A 19834-nucleotide genomic window follows, 5' to 3' on the forward strand; every position below is an offset into this window, starting at 1 on the left:
GTGGAAAGTTATGTAGAAAAGACCAGTTTGTGGTTGAATGCTATTTAAGCTGAAAAAAACTGCACCGTGTGAACAGGGCAAAAAACGGTTCTCATGTAACCACAATCCTATCCCAAAAAAGGCCTCATGTCCACTAGGAAATTCAGGCCCGCGCGGATTCCCCAATGCGAATCCCGCATTGGGTTCCTCCTTTTCCGGGGACAGGAGGCCTGAAAAATGATTTTTCTTACCTGTCCGGACGCTGCGGGTTCCAGTCTATCGCGGCCGGATCTTGTTTCCCTCTGCCCACGCGCATGTGCTGTGCTCTTTATTTCTTTTTCTTTTTGAACTCCGCTCAGCAGAAATTCAGCTGCGGGTGTACCGTGGGATCGGACGGCTTCCATAGGCTTCTATGGAAGCATGTGGTAGCCATCCGTGCGGAAGGCCCGCAGAAAATGGAGCATGCTGCGTTTTTTCTCCCGCACGTGAGAAAACGCAAATCCACTAAAATGCCATCCGCGGGCGCAATATTTCATTGACCGTGGATGGCCAATGATTCCCTATGGGCAAGATTGAATGCGGATTCCGCAGCGGGATCCGTAATTCAATTTTGCTAGTGGACATGAGGCCTAAGCCACATAAATATCATTTTGCAAGAAAACTTTAGTAATGGCTGAATTGATTGGCATTACTGCTATATAACCCACTGCAATCAAACAAGGTAGAAGAAAGGAGTCCAAGTTATGTGTTAAGATCATGTCCATGCAACCACCATGAGGTTTCATTTCTTTAATAGACTTTTAGATGCATAAATAACAATAGAATATAACAACTGTATTTAATTACCTTAGAATATATTAGTTGTGAACAAGAAGGAAAAGAAAGAATGAAGATCACTATAATAAGTGTATAATGTAAGACATAACCGTTTAATTGAATGTCTTGCCATTACTATGTGACACGTCATGAAGTCTCCTGTTTGTCATTAAGTTTACCTCTACTCTGGAGGTACTTTGCAGAATTTGTAACAATCAAGGAATTGATTATGTAGCAAAAGGTCTTGTTATCTACAACACTGATCCAAGAATCCCAGAGAGAAGTGCAATGTTTCCCATGTTCTGTACATATTTACAGTATTACCCACAAATGGGCTTATTCCTATTTCCCAGCTGAACAGTAGTCCGCCACTAGATCCTTTTCAGGAGCAAAGACAGCTCATGTTCTACGGAAAAACTTGAAGTAGACAACGCCACCTAGAATGGCGATTTCAAGCACAATGATGATGGATAGGAGGAGTTTGTTTGTCACGATTCTACAAAGAAACGAAAAAAAGAGGTGATAATATATTACATCACAGAAAAAGATAATGCAATATTGCAAAATAATCCAAAGTCATTATCTCGAACAAAGCAGACAATAGGCTCTGGCAGCGCTCCTCCTGGTCTTTCAGTCCTAATGCCCTCCTACTGCCCTGTCTAGTTCTCCTCGTGTAACAGATGGTGTCCTGATACCTCTGCCATGCTCTGGAGACTGTGCATCAGACACAGCAAACCTACTTGAGATGACACACATGCATGTGCCATCCTGGAGCAGCAGGAGTACCGGTTCAAGCTGATTAGGCTGCAGGTACCGCCTTATGTTACTAATACTGACAAGGATATTAGCAAAAACATAAAGTGAGAGAAGAACTGGTCAGGAAGGAGAAGGAGAGAGTAATAATCTGTGGCCCCACCTGTATTACCGTTTTAGGGGTGGTTTGGCTGTTGCATTTTCATTTGCACCAAAGCAAGTGCAATGGATTCACAATCACTTCTGCTTCCTAACTGGATAGACTGACATCCCTGAATACACGCAACTTGTGGTTACCCTGTGAGGCTTAATTGAGCTCTTCATTTTTTTTAGTAGCATATTTCATAGAGAATCTAATAGATGCCATTGAGGTCTATTCACAGAGCAGTTGACATGGTGTCCTAACTGGTGCCTATAACACAATGTGAGCAGAGCCTTATATAAACGGCTCAGCAATTGTGACTCCCTTTGATGTCTAGCTCCAGCTATGTGGAAGTCTGCATTACAATCATAAGGATAGGTCATCAGTAGTATTCTCCTTGGAAAACCACTTTAAATTCTGTATTTGGCTTTATAATTTTATATTGCACTGCTGATCTAATATTCTTCTCTGCATCCTTCTGTACAACCCCCTTTGTGGTCTTGCAGCGGTGGTCCTGCTTGCACTGGAGATTTCTATTAGCCTGGTCGGGTTCTTGGCAGAGTATTCCTGGCTACCTCCCAGCAACTGCATAGTGCCGAATGAGATGGCTCCTGCAAATGCACATCAGCGTTTGAGCCTATTTAGCTCTATTTGGGAGACCTTACCGGTGTTGTCACAATGTATTTGCTATGGTGAAGTACGAGAAAGTGAACGGGATAACTTGAAGACGCATAAGAACACTGTGTTTACCATTTTGAAGCCAAGAGTTCCAACTGGAGCCTCATGCCCCATTCACTAGACAGAATGTTTATGGGGATTCTGCGCAGACATCCATGTGTTTCCATGTTCCATTATTTTCACGGAGAATCTATGTCTAGGCCAATTTGAAATCCACACAGTAGGTGGCTGCAAGCAGATTTGCCACATTGAATGGGGCTATATTGACATGCAGACCTCCTGCCGAAACGGTCACGCTTGGAATTCTGCCGCAGATATCATAGTGGGTTTTTCAGGTGCGAAAATCTCTGAACATGCCACTTGAGATAGAGCGCTCTTGTAATGGACAAGAGATCGTAAAGGCACAAGGACACTGTCTGAAGCTTCTGTTACTGTAGCATCAGGAGGGCACAGAGGCAAGCTCTGTCCTCAAATCTGTCAGAGCAGGTAACCAGGAGCAGAGCGTCAACAGCAAAATATGAAGAAACTGGGAGATCAGAATAACCCTGTAATAGATGTCAATTTTATTAAAAAACACATCAAAAGTTTTGATTGAGGGGGTTCAGGTGCCATAATGCCACAAAGGGGCAAAAGTGTTCATCCAAGTTATGTGCCCCTTCAGCATTTCCGCTTGTTCCTGCAAAGCAGTATGTGTATGCTGGACTTTCTCTAGTCTGTATATGAGAGTTGAAAATTGCAAACCAGAGCCAAAGCCCCAAGTAGCCCAGTAGAGGCCCTGTACTGCCTTTATTCTAGCAACTGGTGAGGGTATCCGCACACAAACTCCAGCCAATGAAAAAGTTCATAAAACTTCTGATGCGGTCAGATATCCTTTAACCTAAAATATGACAAACAAAACAAAATGTGTAACTATAGTCCATAGAAATCACTAGTGAGAACTTACTTCCGAGACATGGCGGCCAAAATCTTTCTACTCTTGCTCAAGTTTTCACCTGTGCTTATCAACTGCAAGGAAAAGTGAAAGTACCTGTTAACAACCAAAACAGAACTACAAATCCTTAGGCATCAAGACAGACACTGCAGGTGGAGATTCAGCAAAACGAGTGGAAATTAAGGCAGTTGTAGGACAGTTCTTCTAATGTAACAGTCCCCCACCACCACCAACTGCGCCAGAAGACACAGCAGTCCACTTTACTATACTAGAAGTCACAGTAGTCATTTCTTCAGCCTTTCCCAGAAGCCTAAGGCCACCCTCACACAGGTGTTTTTATACAGCGTTTAGCGCTGCTTTTTCAGCGCAGCGCTCCATGCTATACAACGCTCCCATTCATTTCAATGGGGCTGCTCACACAAGGCTGAAAACGCAGCTTCTTCAACTGTGCGCTTTGACAGCGTTGCATGTTCTATTTTTGGCCCTTTTCAGCCCTGTGTTGTACATTGAAATGAATGGGCAGCGGTTTCAGCGCTGCCGAAAACGTGGCACAACTTGGTACTGCGCTTTTGGCAGCACTAAACACCCTAGCTACACTGCCTGAGTCAAAAAAAAAACATACTCACCTTGCAGGTGATGTTGCTGTCTTCGGTGGCGCTCTTGGGACTTCTCAGCCTTCAGAGGAACTTTCGCTAGTAACAGAGATTCTAAATCCCCGCCTCCAGCGAGAGATTGCACCGATTGGCTGAGATTGTGCGCATCCAGCACTGGCTCCGATTGGCTCAGCCAGCTGTCACTCAGCCAATCACAACAATCTGCTGGTTTCGCAAGGTACCGACAGTGGCGCTTAGGGCAGTGGCTTCACCTGCTAGGTGAAAAAAGAAATTAAAAATCAATAATCAGCAGCCGTGGAGCGTTTTCAGCCGCGCTGAAAACGTAGCCAAAACGCTGGCATAACGCATGCCAGCGCTGCTGAAACCAGGCTGAATCTGCAGTAAACGCAGCATTAAAAAAAGCTGTGTTTCTGCAAACGCCTGTGTGAGGGAGTCCTAAAGGAAATCAGCAGCAGACCAAATGTCCAGACAACATAAGGTTCGGTTGTCAAGCAAGAATCAATGTTTGGATTAACCCCTTAACCCCTTAAGGACCAGGTTGTTTTGTACCTTAAGGACCAGACACTTTTTAGGGATTTTACCCATGAGGCGGTTTTACTGCTCCATTTTGTTTCCTTTAGCTACCAAAATTATTTTTGTTGGGTTTTTTTTTCCGTGACATATAGGACTATTTTCTTAATATCTTTTTCACTGACTTTTTTTTTGGTTTTTTAGTTTTATTGGGGGTAAAATGCTAAAAAAAAATATTTTTTTAACATTTATAGTTTTTTTAAAATTATTTTTATATTTACACTAAAATAAAGTATGGGAATGGGTTCCTCTATTTGTTTTGGACGTTTTGATATATAGTATGTATGGTTTTGGTTTACAGGGCGCATACGGCGACGGTTTTTGTTGGCGTCCGCTTTGTGTTATTCTCTTTCTTTTGTATGTATTGTTGTTTTATTGTGTTATTTTGTCTTACTGATGTATGTAATTGTGTTTTTTACTATCTATGTCCCCCATGACGTTATGTAAGACCTCTGGGGGACATTCCCTTTTTTTTTTTTTTTTACTTTATTTGACACTTTCCCACTATAGTTGGGGCGTCCATAGGAGCCCTAATTATAGGGGAAAGCAACCCCTCTAGTGACTTTAGTCACCTGCAGAGCTGCCAGGGTCTAAATCTGACCCTCCAGCTCTGCATAGCAGGGAATCCCGGGAGGTCACATGCCCGCCCCCCCCCCCCCCGAGGCTCCCGTACTGAAAGTAAATGTTACTTTCAGTTCCCCCATACAGTGCTCATTGAGCACTGGATATCGGGGAAGCAGAAGGCAGGAAGGGTTAAAAGGGGTTAAAAGGGTTAGTGACAGCTGATAACCTGTTCCTGCCTCTGACTGATTGCAGAGGCAGAAGGCTTAGAGCACCGCCGTATTTTTACTATCGGTGGTCCTCTAAGCCCAGGACCAGCCGCCGTATATATACAGTGGCTGGTCCTAAATTGGTTTTTTCCATAGATTGTTCCAAATATCGTGGAAATGGACAAGAAAAAAAAGGCTATGCAATGGTAACCAACAGAAAAAGCTAATTATACAAAAAACAGGAAATAGAGGTGATGGCGCTTACTGAAATATGTAAGCTGGCTGCAGGTAAGACTGTTTGTGTCTGCACCGACTTAAGGTACATATTTGGAATCGTACACGATTTCACATCCTATGTGGCACAGTGGAAGTTTCATGGGGTCCTTGAGTAAGGCAATCCAGAATGCAGAAGCAGTGTCTTTGTTCTACTAAGTTTTAGCTCTTTCCACAAAGGTGACTTATCAAAGTTCAAGCTTATGTCAAAGAGACAACTACTGAGGCTGGAAGGAACCAGAGAGCAGGCACCGCAGCAGCCTGACTTCCCTTGAATGAGGTAATGGCTCGTAACCTGCTTGCACCTAAAACAGGTGTAGATATTTCTCTGTTGCTTGACTTGCGGGAACAGGCCTCAAAAGGAAGAAAAAGGAGGAGTTGAAAAAGCAAACAGAACGTTACTGGGGTCTGGCAGAAAGGTAAATGCCTGTGCCTCTCTGCACACTGTACTCCATGATGTCACACCTGATCCCTGAGCTAACCCATTCATCCAAGGAGGTAATGTGTGGTATAGTGTCTTCTGCTTGGCTTACCCCAGGGTTCAACACTGCTGCGATATGGTTTGTACAGGGATGCATGATATGCATCCATTACAACCCAGGCCAATTGGTCAAGGTATCTTCTCGGTGCGAGCCAGACTATCTGTTTCAGTGACTGCAGGATGATAGCATACATCTACCAAAGGTAGGTGTTTGGAGTTGTTGATTTGCATAGACCTCTTTTCATGTAAGTTGGAGGTATGGCTTGAGAAATCAAATAAAATTAAAAATGACTAAAGAAATTGTTTTACGAAAGTAATTTTGTATATTTGATATGCCAGAAGTCATAGTAAATAATAGAGGTAAAACATTTTATTAGTCATCTACTTGGTTACAACCATGCCTAATTGTAAGACTAAGTTGAGTCCCTTTGAAGGTGTTTGGTAGGGCTCCTATAATAGGCTTATGCCAAAAAGGAGGGCCTCACCTCCCACGTGAGTGCCTTACATCAGGAGTTATATCAACTGTCACTCATAAATGTGTATTCTCCTTGTTTCCAGATCAAGTCGCATAGCTTGCTTTCCGGTGGTTGGGTTGTCCTAAAAAGACGCAAGGAAGAGCTTGGAATCAAGATACAAAGAACCCTTTCAAGTGCTGTTAACCACTACAACCTCAGAGAAACTTGAAGAAAAGCTAATTTGGGTTCATGTCAGACATTGAATAAAGATTATCAAGGGAGGAGACAAATGTGGCCCATATTCTTTGTTTATATGTAGGATCTTTGCGGTCATTGGGCTGTCATTTCTTGTCTTCCTAAGAAGAGTAACAGAAGACATACATCCTGTGAAGAGGGTTATTACTGTTTCATATGTAATGTGTCAGAGATCGGCAAATGTCAACAAATACAATAAGGTAGCAGTAAGTCTACCAATGATTCAGCCATATTGTGTAAATCAGACAAATGTTAATACGTAACAAACAATATAACCTGAAATCACACCTTGGTAAGCGGATCACAATAGACATGTTATGTCATCTAAACTATGAACAAGGTGGCTTATGCAGAAAACGTGAAAAAGATCAATCTTTTAGAAGCCATCTACCTATAATACCATTGGCAAAATGTAACGTGTTGTGAGGTATTTTCCTTATCCTGCATATCACCTAGCCATAGGAAGGGATAAGGTAGGAGGCAGGGAAAGGGCGGTGGCTTGGGGTGGCTTCCTTGCGGGAGTCGTCCCCATGGCGTAGGTAACAGCTAGGGTCCCCTGTAGGCGGTAGGGAAAGACCCGAGAACACAAATAGGAAGGAAAAGACTATCCAGGAGAATGAAAATACCCACAACAAAGGAGGGAATTGTGGTAGAAGGCTGAGAGGTTCGCCATCTTGTCTGTAATTTCTGTATTTTTATCAACTGTGAAGATGCTATATTGTGTCTCTAATCTAGTCCCCTGGGGGAAGGGAACATTGCGCCCCCCACCCCCACAAGAATTGAAGGAGCAGTGCTTTGTGTCCATAAACTGGTCAAACTGGTTCTAACTAGAAGAGAACTACTTTTCTAGGAATGTCTTTGTATAGAGGGACAGGAAATGGCTGGAGAGAAACACAGGAAGTATTTCCTTCGGACCACCAGTCAAGAATGAATAGAGCATGCTCAAGGGAAGCTTCTCCTGGGTGAATGATCTCACAGCTGCCTCACAAATACCTCCTTCTGAGAATGACCTATCAGCACACAAAATAATATAACTATATCCTAAATTACTTAGAGGGGTTGTCCCGCGCCGAAACGGCTTTTTTTTTTTTCAATAGGCCCCCCGTTCGGCGCGAGATAAACACACGGGATGGGTTAAAAAAAAAAAAAAAAAAGTTTAGTACTTACCCGAATCCCCGCTCTGCGGCGACTTCTTACTTACCTTACAAAGATGGCCGCCGGGATCTTCACCCACGATGCACCGCGGGTCTTCTCCCATGGTGCACCGTGGGCTCTGTGCGGTCCACTGCCGATTCTAGCCTCCTGATTGGCTGGAATCGGCACACGTGACGGGGCTGAGCTACGCGATGACGCGTAGAAGGGGGCGGAGCCAGAACGCCGCTCGTGCTGAGACCCAAGAGAGGGGAGAAGACCCTTCTGCGCAAGCGCGTCTAATCGGGAGATTAGATGGCACCATGGAGACGGGGACGCCAGCAACGGAGCAGGTAAGTGAATAACTTCTGTATGGCTCATATTTAATGCACGATGTATATTACAAAGTGCATTAATATGGCCATACAGAAGTGCTTACCCCACTTGCTTTCTCGGGACAACCCCTTTAACTTCCTGATTTGAAAGCTTATATACTGAAGACAGGGCTTCAGAGGGGGAGGCAAGTGAAGCAGCAGGACAGGTTGGAAGAGGCAGTGGGGTGGCCAGGGGGAGAGGCAGGCCCAGAGCCAAAAATCCCCCAACTATTTCCCACAGCACCCCCTCACGGCAAGCCTCCATTCAGAGGACTAGATGTTCATAAGGTGTGGATGTTTTTTAGTGAGACCGCGGATGACCGACAAACAGTGGTGTGCAACTTGTGCCGCAACAAGATCAGCCGGGGAGCCACCACTACCAGCGCAGGCATGTGATGGCCAAGCACCCCACAAGGTGGGACGAAGGCCATTCACTGCCTCCGGGTCACACCACTTCCTCTTCCCCTGTGCCACAAACTGGCACACAGATCCAATCCCCCTCCCAGGGCGCAGGCACGAGCGCTTCCGGGCCTGCACCCCCACCCTCACATCCACGGTGACAAGAGGCACACGGCCCCCGAACTGTTGCAGGGTCTGACAGAGCAGACCGACCTCTGGCTTTCGCGGCTGAGCCTCCAACCGGGCATGGTCGTGTGTGACAACGGCCGTAACCTGGTGGCGGCTCTGCAGCCTCAAACGTGTCATGCCTGGCCCACGTCTTCAATCTGGTAGTTCAGCGGTTTCTGAAAAACTACCCCCACTTGCCTGACCTGCTCGGCAAGGTGCCCCGCGTGTGTGCACATTTCTGCAAGTCCACCACGGATGCGTCCACCCTCAGGACACTGCAATGTCGGTTTCAGCTGTCAGAGCACCGACTGCTGTGCGACGTGCCCACGGGCTGGAATTCTATGCTGCACATGTTGGCCAGGCTGTACGAGCAGTGTAGAGCAATTGTGGAATACCAGCTGCAACATAGGCGGCAGAGTGGTAGTCAGCCTCCGCAGTTCTTTACAGAGGAGTGACCATGGATGGCAGAAATCTGCCAGGTCCTCAGAAAGCGTTACCATTCCGCTGCTTTGCCTGCTGAGAACTTCGCTGCTAAGCATAAAGGCCGACGCTTTGCGGTTATATGAAGAGACCGTATGATGGCAGTATGTCGCTTGATAGCAAGACCATCCTCACGTCTACTCTCAGCTCATTTTGGAGGAGGCGGGGGAGGGAGAGGAGGGGGAAGAGACTGCTGGCCACACTGGTACCCATGCTGCTTGCCTCTCATCTGTTCAGCGTGTATGGGCTGAAGAGGACGAGGAGCATCCTCTTAGTTAAGACAGCGATGTGTTGCGTACTGGGACTCTGAACACATGGCTGACTTCATGTTAGGCTGCCTTTCCCATGACCCACACGTTAGATGCATGCTTGCCAACCAGGATTACAAGGTGTAAACCCTTCTCGACCCACGGTATAGGGAGAAGCTTTCCACTCTCATTCCCGAAGAGGAAAGGGGTAGGAGAGTAATGCAATACCACAGGGGCCTGGTGGAAAAAGTGATGCTAGAGTTCCCATCTGACAGCGCTAGCGGTAGAAGACGCAGTTCAGAGGGCCAACTAGCAGGGGAGGCGTGGGGATCAGGCAGCATGTCCCGCGCAGGCAGGGGAACACTTTCCAAGGCCTTTGCCAGTTTTATGGCTTCCCAGCAAGACTGTGTCACCACTCCCCAGTCAAGACTGAGTCAGAGGGAGCACTGTAAAAAGATGGTGAGGGAGTACATAGCCGACAGTACCACTGTCCTCTGTGATGCCTTGGCTTCATACAACTATTGGGTGTCAAAGCTGGACACGTGGCACGAGCATGCGCTGTACGCCCTGGAGGTGCTGGCCTGCCCTGCCGCTAACGTCTTGTCAGAGAGGGTGTTTAGTGCTGCTGGGTAGGAGGGGGGGGGGGGGGGAAATCGTCACGGATAAGCATACCCGCCTGTCAACTGACAGCGTCGACATGCTTACCCTCATAAAGATGAACAAAGGCTGGATTTCCCCAGACTTCTCTTCTCCACAGGTGGAAAGCAGCGAATCCTAAAGATTCTTTTTGCTGCAACAGGAGAAAAATGCATCTTCTATCACTCCAAACAAGGGGAGAATTAGCTTTGTCCATTCCGCTTGAATTCTACGCCTCCTCCTCCTAAAACAGCATATCATCATGCTGAACTGGCAATTTTTCTGCGGCCCAAAAGGCTCGGTTTAAAAGTTTTAAAAGTTTAACTTAAACCAATTTTTTTCAGAGGGCTGCCTCCAGGCTCTGTTACAAATTAAGCAACAATGAGTTGTATCTTTAAAAAAATGTTTATGGGTTTCACCTACCCATGGGGTTCAGCAATTTTTCACAGGTACACTTATACTCTTGGTACACCAATTTTTCAGGCCCTCGCCTATACTGTTAGAAAACTAATTTTTCCAGGCTTCGCCTATACTCTTGGTACAGAAATGTTACTGGGGTCCGCCTACACTTTTGCTACTGAAAGGTTTGAGGGGTTCGCCTATACTCTTGCTAGAGAAAGGTTACTGGGGTCTGCCTATACTCTTGCTACTGAAAGGTTTGAGAGGTTTGCCTATACTGTGGGTGCACAAAGACCTCCCATTGCAGTGTTTTACCTATCTGGCACAAATACACTGAATGACTAGGGCAGAAGTGTGGGCCGAGGTCCTGGGCGGAGTGAAACTCTGCCATGTGTGGGTACTCTGATTTCTTCATGTGCAATACTGTCTTTGAGTTTCATGGGCTCGCCTATGCTGTGGGTCCACAAAGACTTCCCATTGCGGTGTTTTACCTGTCTGACACAAATGCACTGAATGACTAGGAAAGAAGGCAGAGGGACTTCGCATTGCGGTGTTTTACCTATCTGGCACAAATACACTGAATGACTTGGATAGGGTGCAGAAGGCTTCCCCCATTGCGGTGTTCTGCTATCTGACACCTACACAGAATTAAGTGTGTGGGGACACATGGATTTCCCATAGGTATGTAACTCATGGCACCTTGGGTCACACAAGGTGGAGGCTGGGACCGAGCCTGACCCTGGGCCCGCTCACGTGCTTCCCACACAGAGTAATGCTGGTCCTACCTTGGTCAAGGTTTCTCAGGCTTATTATGCCACCTCCTCCTCCTGCTAGGGGTCTGGGGATCTGCACTGGTCGTCATGTATTATCTCCCGTGCTACAAATTACCACAGTAATCCGAGATACTGGATTGGAGCATTCACAGGAAATGTAACGGATTTTGAGACTTTCACAGGGTCACTGTATACCTGTGGTGGCTACTTTTGCGACACCTCCTGCTTCAAACCATTGTGGAGATGTGTAAAAGTACTGCCATCTGAGTCCCCTTTAGGCCCACGTTTGTGGCTCCTGACAATTTTGTGACGGAGGTTGCACGGGATTGGAATTATGATCGTATGTCAATTTATCATCAATTCTCATCAGCATTGTGGGCTATCGCCCCCACTTTCAAGGAGGGTCGCTGCTAGGCACTGCCAACCCTCTGCAGTGTGTGTCTCCAGTTCCCCCTCATCCAAGACGCACTTACAAATAGACATGAGGGTAGTGTGGCTATCAAGAGAGCATGTAGCAGCTGAATGCTGCGCAGGGAAAAATTTAAGTACGCTGTGGACGCAAGCTCGTGCGGATGATTGGACAGCAATGCCTGCATGTAACACAGGAGAAAAGGCACTTGGTTGCAGCTAGTGTGGTGCTTAGCTAAATTGTGCCAGCGCATGTGCCTTGCTACTGATGGTCTGTCCTAAGTAAATTGTTAGGGCGGGTGACCGCCAGGCTCTTGCCCCCAATTTGGCTTCATAGTGCGACCTGGGAGCCTCAGATGCAGCCATACATGCTGCCCCTGCCGTTCCCGATCCATTTCTGTGGTGTTTCCATGACTTTCTGAGGTTTTCCGATGTTTCACAAATTATCCCCTATGCGGATTATCGGTCAGCTTGAAAAATGCTCGAGTCCCCCATTGACTATAATGGCATTCGTTACTCGAAACGAGCTCTCGAGCATTACGAAAAGTTTGACTCGAGCAACCAGCACCTGAGAATTTTGATGCTCGCTCATCTCTAATTTTTGGTCAAGAACACCAAGACCTAACGTCAAATATATACAACTCTGGTCACTACCACAGGCGGCAGTAGAGATCTGCCCCTGCAGAGCAAGAGGAGAAACAACTATTGGTCAGCTATATCCACATCCAAAGGAAACCAATGTGGCTCGACAAGACTGTAAGAGGGGCAACAAACAAAAAAAAGAAAGCGTTCAAACTATTAAAGCAGGAAGGCAGTGAAGAAGCGCTAAAATCGTACAGGGAAAAAAAACCTAAATATGCAAAGATAGGATCAAAATTGCCAAGGAGGAGGCAGAAAGACTGATTGCCAAAGAGAGCAAAAACAACCCGGAACTACTTTTCAACTATATTCACAGCAAAAGGATTTGCAGGGAGAGCACTGGCCCTTTAACAAATAAATGCAGGAGAAATCATTGAAGATGATGGAGGGAAGGCAAATCTATTAAACAGTTTCTTTTCAAGTGTATTCACAAACGAAAAGGAAATGCCACACGGGATGCAGGGGAATAAAATGAACCCCTCACAAAATAATGTCATACCTAACACAAGAGGAAGAGCGGAAGCGATTAAAGACTAAAAATTGACAAATCACAAGGCCCAGATGGAATACACCCAAGGATACTAAGGGAACTAAGTGACAAGATAGCTAGGCCGCTATATATAATATTTCTAGACACTATCAAGACCGGGGTTGTACCATTGGATTGGCGCACTGCCAACGTGGTTCCAATTTACAAAAAGGGGAGCAAAAGTGAGCCTGGTAACTACAGGCCAGTAAGTCTCACTTCCACAACGGGAAAACTTTGAGGGGATTCTGAGAGACGTCATCGATGAGTACCTCAAGGAGAACAAGGGAATAACTCCTCACCAGCATGGATTCATGAAGGGTCGCTCATGTCAGACTAATCTGATCAGTTTCTACAATGATGTAAGCTCTAAGCTGGACCTGGGAGAATCTATTGATCTCGTATATCTGGACTTCTCTAAAGCCTTTGACACCGTGCCACATAATAGGCTAATATACAAAATGAGACAGCTCGGATTGGGTGAAAACGTGTGTAATTGGGTAAAGAATTGGCTCAATGATAGAAAGCAGAGGGTGGTAATAAATGGTTCGTACTCTGATTGGACCACAGTCACTAGTGGGGTACCACAGGGTTCAGTATTAGGCCCCATTCTGTTCAATATATTTATCAACTACCTGATAGAGGGTCTGCACAGCAAAATATCAATATTTGAAGAGGACAGAAAATTATACAATGTGCAGCTACAAACGGACCTAGATAAGCTGGGGGCTTGGGCAGAAAAATGGCAAATGAAGTTCAATATTGAAAAATGTAAGATTATGCACATGGGCAGCAAAAACGGATATCACCAATATACACTTAATGGGGTACTGTTAGGGAAAAGTGATATGGAAAAGGACCTGGGGGTACTAGTGGATAGCAGACTAAACTGGAGTAACCAATGCCAGTCAGCTGCTGCAAAGGCAAAAAAAGTCTTGGGGTGTATTAAAAGAGGTATAGGGGCGAGGGATGAGAACATTACCCTTCCATTATACAAGGCACTAGTCAGGCCCCACATGGAATACCACAGTTCTGGTCACCGATGCTCAGGAAAGATGTTACAGTACTGGAGGGGGTTCAAAGTAGAGCAACTAAACTGATACATGGAATGACGGGACTGGAATACCCAGAGAGGCTATCCAAATTGGGATTATTTACTCTAGAAAAAAGAAGGCTAAGGGGTGATCAAATAACTATGTATAAATATATGAGGGGACAATACAAGGATCTCTCCCATGATCTGTTTATACCCAGGACTACGACGGTAACAAGAGGGCATCCGCTACGTTTAGAGGAAAGCAGGTTTCATCACCAACATAGAAAGGGATTCTTTACTGTAAGAGCAGTTAGACTGTGGAACTCTCTGCCGGAGGAAGTGGTGATGGCAAAATCAATAGAGGAGTTTAAAAGGGGACTTGATGTCTTTCTGGAGAGGAAAGATATTATAGGTTATAAATCTTATATTAATTCTTAATCCGGGTTTACAGGCAGGTTGGAACTATTAGGGGTTGATCCAGGGAATAGTCTGATTGCCATTAGGGAGTCGGGAAGAAATTTTTTCCCCAAAAGGGCTAGTTGGCTTCTGCTCTTGGGGTTTTTGCCTTCCTCTGGATCAACACAGGAGGATAGAAGGCTGGACTAGATGGACATTGTCTTCATTCGGCCTAACGAACTAGGTTACTAAGTTATGTTACATCCTGCAACCCTTTACTGAACTAATGTATGCCCTGTGGTATAGTTGCAAGTCCATCTTGATATAATGACTGGACGGGAGGAATTTAATTACATTTTAGTGCATTCAGCAACATAACTATCAATTTTTGGAGGTGCTCCACCTATCTAGATAAAGCTGAGTGAGAGGAGATACAGTCTGGGAGGACCTTTAAGAAGTGGTAGTATCTGAATGTATTCCCTTTATATAGCGGTGGGAGTACAAGACTGGCTTGAAGTGCTGGGTTCCATTCCATCGAAAATGTACAACGTTTTGACCTCACCTAAAGGTCTTTCTCAAGCTTGAAACATTGCGCATGTTCAAAGTACATAAAAGTTATAACTTCTGAAAAGGAGTGGTGCAGTCCCCTGCCACACCCCCAGCAACCCTCAATATCAAGCTCTCCCTTCCCAACCAATAGTAACAGCAGAGGAACCATTTTGGTGCTGAATTAATGACCGGTAGAAAGCAAAACCTGAGCAAGGCAACCAGGTTTCCTGCATTATGCATCGGCTTCAACTGCCAGAATGTAGCACTAACTTACACGATCCTTTGTTCGTTCTAGTTGCTCTCTTTGTCCTCCGAGCTCTTCCACAATATTCTGGCCAATGGCATCAGTTTCAGCAGCTATACAGTGCGATCTGGCGATACTATCTGTAGTCCGGCTCAAACTCTGATGGCCTTGGAGGAGTAGCGACCTTTGTGGATTCAATGCTGCCTGCAGAAGAAGCTCCATAATTAGTTACTATAAACTGCAAAGAGGAAAATAATCCAAGATCAGGAGTATCAATCTGCATAAATTCTACAACTTTCATTGTTTAGTCAAAGCATACAAAAGTAAATTCTAGTAGCTTTAACCCCATAGTGACGAAGCCTGTTTGCGCCTTAGGGACGGAGCCAAATTTTGGAAATCTGACATGCGTCGTTCAACGTAGCATAACTCCGTAAAGGCTTTACATATCCAAGTGATTCTGACATTGTTTTTTCGCCACATGTTGTACTTCATTTTGGTTGTAAAAAGAGACCGATATAATTTGTGTATATTTATTAAAAGTACCAATATTGGAAAAATTTTGAAAAAAATTGTCATTTTTTCACATTTTCAACTGTAATATCTCAAATATGTCCAAACATACTGTACAAATTTTTGATAAGGCATATATTTCCATCTGTTTACTTTATTCTGAATGCACACTTGAAAAACTTGTGTTTTTTTTAACCATTTATAGGACGTACAAATTTAACATTACTTTTCAGCATTTTGAGGAACACTGTTTTCCTGCACCAAGCCCAGTTTGCAAAGGCTCATGAGTGTCAGAATAATAGATACCCCCCCCAAATGACCCCATTTTAAAAACTACAACCCTTAATGTATCCACTGAGGGGTGTCATGAGTATTTTGACCCCACCAGTTTTTTTCAGAAATTAATTCAATTTAGAGGAGAAAAAAGAAAATTTCATATTTTTGTAAATATGTCATTTGAAAGACATTTTTTTCCTATAGTGCCCATGAAAATGAGGATTTACACCCCAAAATGGATACCTCCGTTTCTCCCGTGTTCAGAAACATACCCATTGTGGCCCTAATCTTATGTCTGGATGCACAATGGGACCCAAAATGAAAGGAGTAGTCGGTGTCTTTCAGAACATAAATTTTGCTTGAAGGCGTTTTAGGCCCATAGCACTTTTGTAGAGCTCTTGAGCGGCCAAAACCAAAGAGAACCCCCACAAGTGACCCCATTTTGAAAACTAGACCCCTTAACGAATTTATCTAGGGGTATACTGCCCATTTTGACCCCACAGTTTTTGAATGAATTCAAGCAAAGCAAAAGGAAAAAAATGTGATTTTCGTTTTTTTGGCAATTCTGTCGTTTTAAAAACTGCTTTTTTTGTACAGCACACACATGAATGAAGACTTCCACCCCAAAATGGATACCCCTGTTTGTCCCGTGTTCAGAGACATACCCATTGTGGCCCTAATCTTTTGTCTGGATGCACAACGGGGCCCAAAATGAAAGTAGTTGGTGGCTTTCAGAACAGAAATTTAGCATGAAGGTGATTTAGGCCCCATTGCCCACTTGTAGAGCCCTTGAGCAGCCAAAACAACAGAGAACCCCAACAAATGACCCCATTTTGAAAACAAGACCCCTTAACGAATTCATCTAGGGGTGTACTCTGTATTTTTACCCTACAATTTTTGAATAAATCTAAGCAAAGCAGTAGGAAAAAAATTACAATTTTCATTTTTTTGGCAGTTGTATCAATTTAAAAACTGGTTTTTTTGTACAGCACACATAGGAATGAAGACTTGCACCCCAAAATGGATACCCCTGTTTGTCCTGTGTTCAGAGACATACCCATTGTGGCCCTAATCTACTTAAAGGACACATGGCTAGGCCTATAATGGAAGGAGCACTCGTTGGATTTCAGGGTATAGCAGAATAAATTCCAGGCCCCATTGCCCACTTGTAGAGCCATTGAGCGTCCAAAACGATAAAGAACCCCCTCAAATGACCCCATTTTCAAAACTAGACCCCTTAATGAATTCATCTAGGGGTGTAGTGTGTATTTTGACCCCACAGTATTTGAATAAATCTAAGCAAAGCAGAAGGAAAAAATTATGATTTTCATTTTTTTGGCAATTGTCAATTTAAAAAGTTTTTTTTGTACAGTGTACATAGGAATGAAGACGGTCACCCCAAAAGGGATACCCTTGTTTGTCCCGTGTTCAAAAACATACCCATTGTGGCCCTAATCTACTTATAGGACACATGGTTAGGCCTGTAATGCAGGGAACACCCGTTGGATTGCAGGGCACAACTGAATAAATCCCAGGCCCCATTGTTCATTTGTACGGAATAAAAATTGACTCCCTAAAAATTCCCCCCTCCCCCCCCCCCCCCCCACACACCCAAGTAATAATGTGAACTGTGTGGTATTTCCGAAGACAGGGGTAATTACGGAGGCTGGTTGGGATGGATACATGAGGCAATAAAACCGTGTATCCCCCTGCTTCTCATGCTTTTTGGGGGTATTTCGTGACCTCAGTAGCGGGTATGGGGTGTAAAAAGTGGCGCTCCGTGAGTCTTCGTAAGCTTGATGAGGTGCGGCGGTCTCGCACAGAAGACGCTCAACAAGGTGCTCTTGGAACTGCAGGAAGGCGAGCGTTCCGGGGGCTTCTTGAAAATTACGGATTACAGGTAGCGGTCTGAATAACGCCGGGCTTATGCAGCCGTAGGTGGAATCCGCTTGCGGTGGCCCGCAGCAGATCCCAGCTGTGAGCCCGGCCGTGACCCTGCGTACGGGCTCAGAGCTGGGATCTGCTGCGGTCAATCATCGGGCACGCATGCGCAGACGGTGATTTGGGTCCCGGGACATCGAGACATCGGGGAGGACTTAGGTGAGTATTTTCACCTCCCCTCATGGATCCGATCCATGAGGGGAGGTGAAACTGACTTTTTTTTTCACTTTTTCGCGATCGCTGCTATCCAATGGATAGCGGCGATCGCGTGCCCGGGGACCGCTCACAGCGGTCCCCGGTAACACCTCCTGGTTCCCGGCTACCTTCAGGAGCCGGGAGCCAGGAGATTTCAAATTTGCTGGGGGCTCCCGGGCATCTGCGCATGCGCCTGACGACATCGGCTGGCAGAAGACCGCCCGCGTGTCCGGGAGGACCCGATCTCCGGGGGACACCGCGGACAAGCCGCTTGAGTATTTTCAGCTGCCCTGATGGATCCGATCCATCAGGGCAGCTGAATCTTTACTTTTTTACACATTTTTGTTTATTTTTTTGCGATTGGCGCTATCCATTGGATAGCGCCGATCGCAATGCCGGGGTGACTGCCCGAATCCTGGGATGACAGCTCTATGCTGTCGGCTACCTGCGGGCACCGACAGCATGGAGCTGTCACGTCCTCAGGCAGGTGGGCATTAATCCTAAGAGGATGCATACAACTACGTCCTCTATGAATAAAGCCCACTTTCTGAGGACGTAGTTTCCCAATGGGGCAGTCGTTAAGGGGTTAAAGGAAAACTGACTATATACAAGTACTGTATGCATTTTGAGGTCAAGGCCTATTGAAGGCGCTTCCAGTTTTAGGAGAAAAAAAAACTGCTAGGGTTGTACGGCAATGTGCGTTTCATGCAAGGTTGCATCTAATGATGATCAATAGTGTCGCATTGTGACCTACGACTTCAAAAGGGTTTTTCAGGGATAGTTCATCAATAGTTGATCGGCTGGGGTTCATTGCCAACCGACCAGGTGATTGTGCCTGCTGACAGTGCCGCAATTACACAAAGGTTGGAGTGAAAGTCTCTGCTCTGACCTCTGTGAAATTACAGTGGCTCAGGTTGATTTCAATGAGAGCTGTGCTTGCAGTTACAAGTGTCGGCCACTGCACAGAGGTCGGAGCAGGGACTTCCATTCAGACCCTGTCTATTTGCGGTGCTGACAGAGGGTGCACAATCAGCTCCCAAGAGACGGACCCCAGCCAATAAACTATTGATGATCCATCCAAGGGACAGGTCATCAATAGTATTCTCCCTGAAAAACCCCTTTAACATGACTGCGACATGACAGATTTTGGTTTCAGTCACAAGTGACTGTTTCCACCACAGACATCAATTCAAGTTGCATACAACGGTAACTTTCCTGGAATTAAGAGGGTTTTTTTAGCAGCCAAATTGCAGTTCTGAAACAGTCACAGGCAAGTCCTGCGATTTGTATTCATTTACTTTGGAAAAGCAAAATTGAGTGACTTTGTAGACAGTCTATTAACCCCTTAACGACCAGCCCATAGTGTTTTTACGTCCTCCCGAAGTGGGCTTTATTCTCTGAGAACGTAAAAACATGTGTCCTGCAGAGAATAAAGCCCCTCGGGCTCTGGACGTGACAGCTCCATGCTGTCGGTGCCCGCAGGTAGCCGACAGCATGGAGCGGTCATTCCCCCCGGCAATGCGATCGGTAGCACAGATGGCATAAAAGTTGCAAAAAGGGCAAAAAAGTTAAAGATTCAGCTGCCCTGATGGATCGGATCCATCAGGGCAGCTGAAATTACTCAACCGGGTCCGCCACACTGCTCCCCGCTCTCCTGGTCCTCCGGGCCCCGAAGCCGGCGTTCTGCACATGCGTGCCAGGCGACATTACGTCAGCCGCATGCGCAGAAGGCCTGGCGGCCCGGGAAATTTAAAATCTCCTGGCTCCTGTAGGTAGCCGGAAGGCAGGA

The 19834-nt window shown here is 45.6% G+C and overlaps 1 protein-coding gene across 1 annotated transcript in view; it reads right to left on the reverse strand.

Moving 5' to 3' along the window:
• Positions 1-753: 753 nt before the first annotated feature.
• VTI1B (vesicle transport through interaction with t-SNAREs 1B) overlaps positions 754-19834 on the reverse strand; it is a 51663-nt gene continuing 32582 nt past the window's right edge. Inside the window, exons 4-6 of the mRNA XM_066608601.1 lie at positions 15154-15327; positions 3312-3373; positions 754-1291 (exon numbers count right to left, since the gene is read on the reverse strand). Coding sequence (XP_066464698.1) covers positions 1195-1291; positions 3312-3373; positions 15154-15327 — 333 coding nt within the window. The 3' untranslated portion in view covers positions 754-1194. The remainder of the gene's footprint in view (positions 1292-3311; positions 3374-15153; positions 15328-19834) is intronic.

This window comes from Eleutherodactylus coqui, chromosome 6 (genome assembly GCF_035609145.1).
Source record: "Eleutherodactylus coqui strain aEleCoq1 chromosome 6, aEleCoq1.hap1, whole genome shotgun sequence".
Classification (NCBI taxonomy): Eukaryota; Metazoa; Chordata; class Amphibia; order Anura; family Eleutherodactylidae; genus Eleutherodactylus; species Eleutherodactylus coqui.